The 11380-nt window shown below is 54.8% G+C and overlaps 1 protein-coding gene across 8 annotated transcripts in view; it reads right to left on the bottom strand.

Moving 5' to 3' along the window:
- Positions 1-11380, bottom strand: part of ARNTL (aryl hydrocarbon receptor nuclear translocator like) — a 132270-nt gene that overhangs the window by 5598 nt on the left and 115292 nt on the right. For 6 of the 8 annotated variants that reach the window (XM_045291126.1, XM_045291131.1, XM_045291127.1 and 3 more), the window contains 6 exons: positions 9453-9699; positions 8063-8169; positions 7621-7771; positions 6857-6945; positions 5416-5524; positions 2126-2219 (listed from right to left, as the gene is read on the bottom strand). In XM_045291126.1, coding sequence (XP_045147061.1) covers positions 2126-2219; positions 5416-5524; positions 6857-6945; positions 7621-7771; positions 8063-8169; positions 9453-9699 — 797 coding nt within the window. The remainder of the gene's footprint in view (positions 1-2125; positions 2220-5415; positions 5525-6856; positions 6946-7620; positions 7772-8062; positions 8170-9452; positions 9700-11380) is intronic. The other 2 variants (XM_045291128.1, XM_004711551.3) reach the window with 1 other exon arrangement.

The following is an 11380-nucleotide window of genomic DNA, read 5'->3' on the forward strand; positions in this document are numbered from 1 at the left end:
TGCTGCTGAAAACTCACGAAAGGATAGGTCCAGAATTTCTTCTCCCTGACCCCTTTGTGTAAGTCGAAAAATGTCATGACTACCTCAGAGATACTTGGGCCTTTGTGATGCAGACAGTGGAGTTGTGGTGCTTGCTGATGTGAAAGCCTCAGAAGAGTACAGTGTGAAATGACTGGCCCAGCATTTGTTGGGAAGTGTGGATTCTAGTGTGGCTCCCACACGTACTAACAAATGCTGGGCCAGTCATTTCACCTTTGGGAGCCTAGATTTTGCCACCTATAAAATCGGGAGGATCAGGTAAGAGCTTGTACTTGAGGAATACTTCCATCACTATGCTGGAGTGAAAGTACCCTTCGGTGGTGAGGTGGTTGTACATCAGGCATAGAGCTGCCAGGTCAGCGGTTCCAAACCACCAGCCACTCCTTGGGGGAAAGACACCCAGGCTTTCTCCTCCTGTAAGAGTTACAGTGCCGTTGTGCCCTGCCTACAGCGTTGCTCTCGGGAAGCATCGACTTGATGGGAGTGAGCTTGGTTTTTATTGTGGAGTGATAACCATTCAGAACATGCAGGTCGTCCTCAATTAGGGCTTACTCCAGTTACGACGAACCACACACAGAACCATCTTTCTTTCTCTTTTTAGTAAATCTTGTATGTACTACATACATTATTTCAGTGAATAATGTGCTATTATCTACCTCAGATACTCACTCACAGATGTTTAAAAAGGGACTTATAAAGATAGTCATAATGAAAAGCAATATGAATGAAAAGTGTCTGGCTCACATCGGAGCTGACTATAAGGGAGTTGGAGTGGAACCCCACTGTGTGTCGGGGACGACCTACTGTGGGGTTTTTGGTGGTACCAGGAAATCCAGGGCGCAGGAGCTAAGATGAGAGGCGGTGAAAGGGAGACCACCCTAAGGAGACGGAGAATTTGGTTTGGGAGGAGAGACCCAGCAGGGTGCCACAGAACAGCTAAGGGCGTATGCTGCAAGTGGGGGCAGGGATACCTAGTCCAGACTCCATCCAGCGATGTTTTCCAAGTTGTCACCAAAGGCTGGGCACCTTCACAGCTAGTATTAATCCTCAGTCTACCTATCAGAACGATAACTGAGGCTGAAGAACTGTCACGTGGCCAAGCCAGGCCTCAAAACAGGTCTGCCGTACTCCATTTATACAATAGCGTGTAGTGACTTTCAATCTTTGGCGGGTGAAGAGAGACACCCGATCACATGAACTTGCAGAAGATTCGTCGATAGAGCAAAGCTGCCCTGGGAGAGAGCGGCACTCCGGACCTCTCCTTGCCCTTCCCTGATGCCCACAGGCCCACAGCTCCCAGACGCTGGAGCGCTGAGGGGCCAGGGCTTGCAGACCACTGGCCTGCGTTTGATTTGACACAGCTTGTACCCTGGGGGTCCCACCTAAGTACATGACAAACATTGTGTATGTTCTGGTAGGTGAGGAAGGTGGACTTCCTATGTAAAGGTGCTGGCCCTTCAGCCGTCCTAATACCCTGTAAGGGAATGGGGTACTATGCACATTTGATTCACAATGAACTTGGGCTGAGGCTTGCACTCTGGCAAAAATGAAAGCGTCCATGGTTTCTGTACTCCTCCAGCCAGCGTCTCATACTTGTGCCACTGCCACTGCGGCTCAGGAACCAGTGAATAATGTGGGCCCTGAGCACTCTGCGGCTGCCGAAGCCCTTTGAGGGGCACTCCGAACTCCGGGGCTGCGCCAGGTGCCCAGGATACGTTCTCCCATGGAAACTGCCGGCAGAGAGCGCAGAGCCTCTTCTGTGTGGAGAGCTTATCAATCCTTCCCTTGTGGGGACTCTTGAACTCACAGCTCCCCAATCTTGAAGCGCGTTCTTCTTTCAGCCTCCCCTACTGGCATGGGTCAGTCCCCTGTGGCGGTGGCGGCCAGTACGCCTCCCTCGCCACACAGGGTGCTCTGTGCCCAGACTCGCCGGTGCGCTTCCTTCAAGGAGGAGAACAGCAGAGGAACCTTCTACTGTTACCAGGGTCCCTTTACGACGGCGATTCTATGCTCCCCCCACATGGCCAAATGTGGGACAGGGGCTCTGGGTGCAGGAGGGCCTTCGCCTACGAGTCATCAGCCTTACCTTCTTGCCTCCTGGAGAGGAGGCCTCCGGGGGAGGAGTACTGGTGATGTTCAGCGGGCTCGAGCCACAGCTGGAAGGCGATGACCCTCTTATCCTGTCGGGAAACACAGGAGTGAGTGCCGGCGCCTTTCCTGTTCAGTGAGGGGTAGGGGTGAGAAGAGCTCCGATAAGGGTTGGCAACCGGCTTTCTATAAGGGGCCAGGGCTTTGCAGGTGATTCATCGTGGGTGTGCTGCGATGACTCCACTCTGCTACTGACTGCAGTCTGAAATGAATGAATGAATGTGTCTGTGTTCCAATACAACCTTATTGACAGGCACGGGTGGTAAGCTGGACTTGGCCCACAGGCCCTGGTCTAGAATGTGGATCTGCATCTCCTACCAAGCCCTTGGTGTAGGTTTGCACTTTAGTTTGGAGAATTTCAAGTAAGTGGTCAGAGACCTACTTCCCTATGGAACTTTGATCTCAGGGGTGGACAGGAGCTCGGAAGCTCAAACTCAATCTTTGCTACCGAAAACAGCTGCACAGCAGAGGATTCATCCTTTTCCCTTCCAACACTGTAGCTTATGTACCGATCCCAGGGAATGCAGAGTTCCAGGCCCAAGTGGCTCTGTCAGACCGAGCACAGTCGGAAGCCTATACAGCCTCTAGGGCAGCAGGTGACAGAAAATGGGTCCAGGCCTTCCTCAGCTAGCTAGCTAGCGTGTCTCAGGAGCTGACAGCGAGAAGAATCCATGTGAACTTCTGCCGGCGCGGAAGTGCCACAGGGAAGGAAGCAGTGAGTTAGCACTAGAGCTAGAGTTCATGGAGAGGACGGCGGTGGTGGGGTGGGTGCCGGCTCCCAGATCAGCAGTTCTCAACCTGGGGGTGTGGAATGACCCTTTCACAGGGGTCGCCCGATTCATAAGAGTAGCAAAATGACAGTGGTGAAGTAGCAATGAAAATAATTTTATGGTTGGGGGTGGTGGGTCACCACAACATGAGGAACTGTATGAAAGGTTTGTGGCATTAGGAAGGTTGAGAACCGCTGTCCTAGATGGATGGCTGCCGCCTGTGGTCGCCCAGGGACCCAGCCTCCACTGCCCAGCTGGCTTGGTTTATGGTCCTTGCTGCCTCATTCTGGAGATCTGTGAGCAAGCAAGCTTTTGTGCTGTCCTGGACAATAAGCTCTGGGAGGTCAGGGAGCACACACAGGAAGGAGCCCTAGTGGCTCTAAGGTCAGCAGTTTGAAACCACTGGCTGCTTTGAGGGAGACAGACAAGGCTTTCTACTCCCATCAAGAGTTACAGCCTTGGAAGGAGCCGATTACAAGGAACGATATGTGACCTCCTCCCTGGGGGACAGACAACCGAAAAGTGGGTGAAGGGAGACGTCGGACAGGGCAAGATATGACAAAATACCCATTTATAAACTATCAAGGGCTCGTGAGGGAGGGGGGAGCGGGGAGGGAGGGGAAAAATGAGGACCTAATGTCGGGGGTTTAAGTGGAGAGAAAATGTTTTGAGAATGAAGTACAAATGCGCTTTACACAATTGATGTGTGTATGGATTGTGGTAAGAGTTGTATGAGCCCCTAATAAAATGTTAAAAAAAAAAGAGAGTTACAGCCTTGGAAACTCACAGGAGCAGGTCTACCCTGTCCTATAGGGTTGCTGTGAGTCAGAATCGCCTCGATGGCTGTCAGTTTGGGGGAGGAGGGGGTTGATCACACTGAGATGGCTACTAATTACGGACTGAAAAATTGGGAGTGCCTCCCTCTCCCCTTTTCTTACGCATGTCTATGAAGCTACTGTTTTCCCAGATGCTTTCTAGAATGGCTGTTTCATCCTTCCTTCTCTCAGCCTCAAAGACCCAGTCAGTCCTGATGTCTCTTAGATGACGTCACTCTGTAGGAGAGCCCCCGTCCCCCACTCTGGGGTTATCAAACAGTCCTCCCTCATCTGTCCTACACGACAACCCAGTTTCCCCGGTGCTTCACACTGCCTCACTCAGCACCCACCCCCACGGCGAGTAAGGCTCTAGAAGTTTCTTTCATTCCAACCACTCTGCATCATCTTAGCACTGTCACAAGGCTGCCCAGTTAGGTGGCCTGCTTCTGGACCTTGAACATGCCAGCTAGGGGTGTGCCTGGCTCTTCAAGAGGGAATGACCCCTCACCCCCTTTACAGCAAAGCCCCTGTCTGCCTCTCAAGATGGAACTCAAACCCTTGTTTGCTTCAGCCCACGTGTTCTCGTTTCCTACTGTCAGAGAGGAAACACGTCTCTCCTCAAGGACGATCCCATCCTCAAGGTCCAGCACCTTCAGAGTGGTCTTAGCTGGTCTCAAGCAGTGGAGAGAGCAGGCAGGGACTGGCCACAAACTGATCGTTGTGACATCCTGCCCCATTTCCTTCTCGCAGCAGAGCCAGGCAGCCCAGCCACATCCATCACTCCCTCTGGGCTGGCAACAGAACTGAGCTACCACTGGCCCAACCTGGCCAACAGGAAAATGACCAGCCTCCAAAACCATCAGCCCAGCGGGGCAGGGGACAGTAGGCTGCTTCTCCGCCTCCTCTATGATTACGTCCCAGCGAGTCTGCATTCCCCAAACTCAAACGGGCATAGCAAGGTTGCTGCCTTCGCAACCAACTGTTCATTAAGACTTCAGACCGCGGGTGAGCCTTTGCTACAGAGCATGCTCTGTTCAGGCACCTTCATGAGGACCCGCCCGATCCTAACCCAATCTTTGGGTGATGGATTTTGCTTCCCTTTTATGGTGTAAGCCAACAGAAGCCAAAACGTGGTCGGTTCAAACCTCGGTGGGACCATTTCCAATCTCCTCTTTCGAGACAGCTGTCTCTCTCAGCAACTGGTCGGCTTAGTCCCTACTATTCACCCAAGACAGCTTGTTGACTGGAGGCAGCTAATGCTTTGCTAAGGGCCAGACGCCTCTCAGTCCGAGCTCTGCGCCTGCAGGCCTGTAGCATTAAGATCCAGCTGCTCTGGGTGAGGCTCCTGGCGCCGTGCACCGAGTACTAGCAGTGCTGCACCTTGGAGGGAAAGCCGTCCAACTCCATCCAGGGGGGTTTTTAGCCTCTATGGTTTCTCCACTTCGGCACTTATTGCCATTTGGCGGCAGGCCCTTCCTTGTCGTGGGGACTGCCAGTGGTTGTAGGATGCTGAGCTGACCGCTTGGCAGGACTTTCCTAGCCCGCTGTGACACCAGAAATGTCGCCACTGACAACCATCTGGGAACAAGGCTGCCTGAGGTTGAGAACCACGGTTTAAGGGACCGGTGGAAGGCAGTACTTACCTGTGGATCTCCATGATTTCCTCAGCAATCATTCGTCCTATTTTTCCAGCCCCAGCCCTGGTGCCCCCTGGGATCCCTGGAACAGTTGGGTGGGTCCTCTTTGGGCCACCTACAACAAAGGAATCTTAAGAGTGGGAAAGGGAGACTGAGGCAGAAATTATATCATATGTAAGATTGAAACCAGCTCATCCCATGATCCACTTGAAGTTCAACCTCAAAGCTGGGCCTTGAAGGGGCACCAGAGCTACAGTTTGGCAGGAAGTGAGGCTCGAAGGCATTCTAGCAGGGAGAGGCTCATTTCTTCCCAGGACCACCCATCAAAGTAAAGCATCTGACTTGCCACAGGCACTGGGCCCACGCTTACCCAGCAGCACATTTCACACTTGGAGCTGTGCAACAGGGCCAGCCCTGCCCTCAGGGAGCACACAGTCTTGGTGGGGGCATACAGAGGGACAATGACTGGTCTCACAGGTAAGCACAGGACCCTACCTCCTGTTGGAACAGACACAGCTTCTGGGCGAGGTGAGCTCTGACATGAGTGTTGAGGGAAGAGTAAGCATTAGCTAGGAAGAGAGGGAGGCCATTCCAGGCACAGTGACCATTCTGTCGGAAGCACTGAGGCAGGACAAAACTCGGGCTATTGCTCCAAGGAATTCATTGGGAAGGGGATGACAGATGACACTAGACAGACTGGTGCCGCCAACAGATCATGAGGGTCCGGGACAGCATAGGAGCGCTATACAGTACCAAGAAGAGGTTAAGGACCATCCAAGGACTTCACAGACCAGGCCCTGGGCGAGAGTTGGCTAACCAGCCAGTGCACTGCATGGAGAATTCACTGGAGAGGTAGGCAAGGTGTGGGAGAATACAGTTGGAGCTAGGAACGTATCTGCAACCAGCGGGGCAGCACACGAGGAAGGGTGGGGCATGTGAGGGAGTGATGGGCCAGGGCTTCGGGTTTAGCTATGATGGGGGATGGGGAGGGGGAGGAGTTGAGGTTTCTCAGGGCAGAGAATCAGTTTGGGAGACAGTGAATCAATGCTGGTCTGGGCTGGAGATGTGGCTATGTGGGTCGCTGCTGGAGGGGGGGGGCGGGGGGGCGTAAGCCACGCAGGCAGGTGCAGCCCCACAGGAGAACAGGTGTGGAGAGGAGGGCGCCCGCTGGGCATGGCCTTCACCAAATAGCCCTTCCCACCACAACCCCTGGCGGCTCAGAAGAGGAAAGTGGAGTTTGCGATTTTAAGGTCTTCCAGGGACCAGGCAGCCTCAGAAAAGGCAGAAACACAAAAACTGAAAGAAACGTTCCCAGTAGTCCAGGCTGGACAGAGAGTGAGGTGGCAGTGTCCTAGGTGCTCAGGCCAAGTCAATACAGCATCCTCTGGGGGCTTCCCTCGTCCCGTAGAGCCCTGCCCCTCGGGGATGGTGTGTGACCCATAGTTACCTTCTCCAGACGGCAGCATGCTGTCCATGCTGTGGGGGGATGCTGTGAGCTGTGGGAAGCTGGGGTCCCCGCCTTCCAGGCCGTTGACTCTGTGAACATTCCAGCAATGAGGGCATGTCAGTCAGCCTGCTCAGGGCTGAGCACTGTTAACCTTTGGTCGAGATATCCGGTGTCCACTGGGGACTGGGACGGGCCAGAAAACAAAGTCCCTGCCCAGGGACAGAACAGCTTCTCCTTGCCGTTCAGTGACCTGATGGGCAGCAGCCGGCCTTGGTCTGACTCCCTGATGGGGTGGGCTTCATGTGGGGCGTGGCACCTCCTCTCTGGGCAGCCTGGAGCACACGGGACCTCCGCCCCCAGCAGGGGCCTTGGCCCTTGAACCGGAAGAGGGGTTTGGACACTGTGGAAGGAGCCATGGGCCAAAGGCCTGTCCAGAAGAGACGTGACTTCCTCCATTTTGCCTAGCAGGTGAGAGGCCAGCCCATGCTCAGGCCTCCAGCCTGAGGGGCATGGATACCCACCCACCCTCAGCCTGGCCCAGCCACCCCTCCAGGGCACTGAAAGCAGGCCTGCAGAATGCCAGTTCCACGACTTGGGTTGCGGCCTGCAGGGCAGGAGAATGGGGCGCTCACTTCGGCTTCCCAGGAGAATGGCAGGGTGGCCTTACAGAATGTGATGGGGGTACTGCCCTGGCCCCCTCCCCAAGTCAGGAGCCCACTGCATTTCTCTTGAAAGCAAGGGAGCATCTGGGCAGAAGCACTTACAAAACAACGGTGTTGGTGGAGACAATGTACTCTACTTCCTTGGTCCACGGGTTCATGAAACTGAACCACCGACTCCGTAATGTGATGAAGGACCCGTCCTTGATCTTAAACTTATAGCAGTCCGTCGTAATCTTTTCTCTCGTCTGTAAAACTGAGAATGCAGAGAGACCATGAGCATGGCTGTTGCCTTCTCTGGCTGGCTCCTGGGAAACAGTCCGTTCAGGCCCTGCTCAGACTTTACAGGGGCAGCTCCGTCTTGCAGAAGCGGCTCTGGTCGAAGCACAGACAAGTGCTGGGTGGGGCAGGGGACCAAGAGGGCCCTGGAGCACCCGGCCGGCGGCCTCCCACCCTGCCCGGGGTGGGTTTCTCCCGAGGGCTCTGTGGGCTGTGTAGAAGCAGTGCACGGCTTCCGACCTAAGAGCCTCTGCACACACCGGCTTACCTTGCCGGTGACATTCTGCGAGGTGGCCGATGTCATCTTGGTGAAAATACTCGTAACATGAAGTGCCTAAAAGCTCTTGCGGTAGATATGCCAAAATAGCTGTTGCCCTAAAAGGGAGGTTTTTGAAAAAGAGGTAAAGCCATTAGCATGATTAATAGCAATTTCCTAGCAGATGAAGCGTGCTACTACGCTTAAAACTACAAAACATTAAGCCGCCACCACCGAAAACACAAACTGGGGTGGATTTTTCAGAGAGTTTACGTGGATGTTTGGGCACCTGGATTTTATCAAGGCTACGAAGGCAGGGAAGACAGCGCAAAGAAGCCTTCCCACGGGGCTGTGATCACAAGCAAGCACCTGTTAGGAGGTTGTACAGTGGTGGCCACACGAGGGCGATCAGGCGGCGTGGAAACCCACACCCCACGCAGAGGGGCTGCTTTCCACTCAGGAAAATCACACCTGCTCCAGTTCCCACGGTCATGAGGGTCCCAAGTAGGATCTGCCTCCTTGCCTGACATTTAGAGGCTACCTCCAATACCAGAGGCCTTGTTCAGCCTGTGATGGTGTTGGGAGTGATGTGTTAGGCTGTTAACCTCAAGGCCAACAGTTTGAAACCACCAGCCGCTCGGCGGGCGAAAACCAGGCTTTCTATTCCCTTTCAGAGTTCCAGGCTCTGAAATCCACAGGGGCAGTTCGACCCTGTTCTATAGGGTCGCGTAGAGTCGGAATCAGCTCAATAGCAGTGAGTGAGTGGTTTGAGGAGTCTTAAGAGAGAGCAGGGTGGGCAGTGGAGAATTAGAAGCATCTGGGCCCTTCTCCCACATCTACCCATCCGCTGTGAATCCGGGAGTGGGCCATTCTTCAGCCAGTCCTCAGCCTCCACATGCATGGAGTGAGAAGGCGGAACTAGAAATGTGCTGTCCAACAGCACCTGCTGCGCCCACAGCACCGGTCTCTGTCTGCACTGCTGGCCACGCGCGGCTCAGCTACTGGGGACCCTCAGGAGTGAAGTTTTTATCTGTACTTAATGTAACGAAACTCAGTCTAAGTAGCCGGAGGTGGCCAGCAAGGACTGCGGACAACGCAGCGAGATCCTCTTTTCCACGGCCTGCCTTCCAGATCCCAGTCCGGGGGCGCTCTGTTGATTCAGGGAACATGCTCTGCCCACTATTTCTCTCTTGGGGAGCAAACCCACTACATGGCTCTACGTGCCACAGAAGGGCACACAGAGGCTCTGTGTTTATGATCCTTCTCACTGATTTATTTTTAACCCAAGGCCCAGCACTTTATCCATAAACAGCCAACGTGGTGGCCCCCTCGCCTTCCTCTGCTTTGCTGGGTGCTGAACAATCCTCCCCGATACCGCCAGGGGTCACACTCGGAGTCCTACCTCTGGTCTACAAACACGAACTTCCCGTCGACTGCGTGTCGAGAAACGTACTCCATGGATTTCACCCGGATTTCCCCGTTCACCGGCTGCGGGACGACGTGAGAATGCAGCCGCCCGATGGCGACCAGGCAGCTGAGGTTACACCCTTCATTGTCCGGCTCGTTGTCTTCATCCAGCCCCATCTTGGTGGGCGGCCAGCTTTTCAAATAGCCTGTGCTGTGGATGGTGCAGAAGCTTTTCCGATCTGCTAGAAAGCAAAGCCCATGGTTAGTGTCAATGCTGGCTTGGGGGACTGGAGATGTAGGCAGCTGAGCGGGGTGGGGGGTCAACAAAATTGAAACAAGACTTCTCTCTCCAGAAAGAGCCGCTGGTGAGTGATCAACAGATAGCTAGCCACCAGCCTCCTCTAGGCTTAGCGGAGCTAGGAACACCAAGGGCATTCCATGCTCCGGGGAGGAGGATCTGCATCGATCTGAGGAGCGGGAGGCTTCCCGGAGAACCAGCATCGGAGCTGAAGGCTGAGCACTGGCCGAGGGATAAGCATGTAGGAAGGGTGAGCATGGATGCCCAGAGGCACGCAGGCACATGCGGTGCAGGGGGCGGCCGAGAGCTCTGTGTGGCTAGGGTGAAAAGGACAGAGGGAAAGGGCAGGCTGGGGACAGACCATAAGGCCTTGAGTTACTTGCAAACAAATGTATTGGTCTTTTTCCGACAGAAAATGGAGCGCTTCCAAAGGCATGTGGGTGGGGAAACGACAAGCTCAGGTTTCTCGGAGGCTGGGGAGCTCGCGGAGGGAGGAGGTTGGTGAGTAGGCTATCGCGATACCGGAAGAGGAGGGGGTAGGGGCGGTGCAGGACGAGCTCCAGAGTTAGAACTGTGGAACCTGATGGGGAAGACCCCAACTCCCCTGGCCGCTGTGTCACTCCTCGACTCGGGGAGGGCAGCGGGGAGGAGAGGGAGAAACAGTGTCACTTCGGCACCCGGCCCAGGTAGGAAACCTGCGGACACCAACCACAAACCAGCCCTTGAGAGTGTTTCCCAGGTACGGGGTGGACGCTGGCGATTGGAATACAGTGGAACAGCCATGAGACCTGCCCTCGGGAGCTCGCAGAGTTGTGGGGAGACAGCCCATCTAGCAACCCGCACCCAAGTAAGTGGATGGCTGCGACTGTAAGAAAGCCCCCGACACAAAACCACCACGAGGGCATCCAGGGAGACGGAAGACAGTCTACGGGAGGATGGGCAGGTGCTGCCCATCGATGCTGCTCAACTCTACCCCAGAGCTGGCGGGAGCCCGGGGAGGGCGCTGGCATGCCAATCAGGCGCGACAAGGAGCACAGAGGCCTTGGAGGTCGAAGCAGCAGAAGCAGCTCAGCTGGGCGGGAATGTGCTCAGGGACCGTGTGTAGGTCAGGCTAAGGATTTTGAACCTCCCGTCATCGTCGTGAGTCATAGGTGATCTCCCAAGGATCGCCCAGCTGCAGGGTGATGGAGTGCACGGAGAGCCAACTGGTCCGGGCTTGTAAGGACTGTAAACCTGGCGACGGACAGCCATCTTTCCCATGAACTTGCTGGGGCAGCTACATACTCTCCTGTCAACTTGAGTGAAGGGGTGGAGTCTAGCCTGTCAATCAGGTCATAGCCAATGAGGCCTCTCTGTGGGCATGGCCTTCTCCTGAGGAATCTGGGATCTCCTGTCTTCCTCCCTGGAGGCGGGAAGCACATGCTCTTTGCTTCACATTCCTGTTGACAAGACACATGGAGCTATGCTGATGAAGCCAGAGTCCTGGAGCTGGGGGCGCCACGTGGAGACCCACGCCAGCGCTAAGATGCTTACACCACCACTGGATCCGCAAGACTTTCCACCCCCTGGCCTGTGATCTTCCTGCATTCAGTGTCATTGCATGTGTTGCGTGAGTCTGAAGAGGA

The sequence above is a fragment of the Echinops telfairi genome, unplaced genomic scaffold (assembly GCF_000313985.2).
Source record: "Echinops telfairi isolate 266 unplaced genomic scaffold, ASM31398v2 ScPeMD7_60;HRSCAF=208, whole genome shotgun sequence".
NCBI lineage: Eukaryota > Metazoa > Chordata > Mammalia > Afrosoricida > Tenrecidae > Echinops > Echinops telfairi.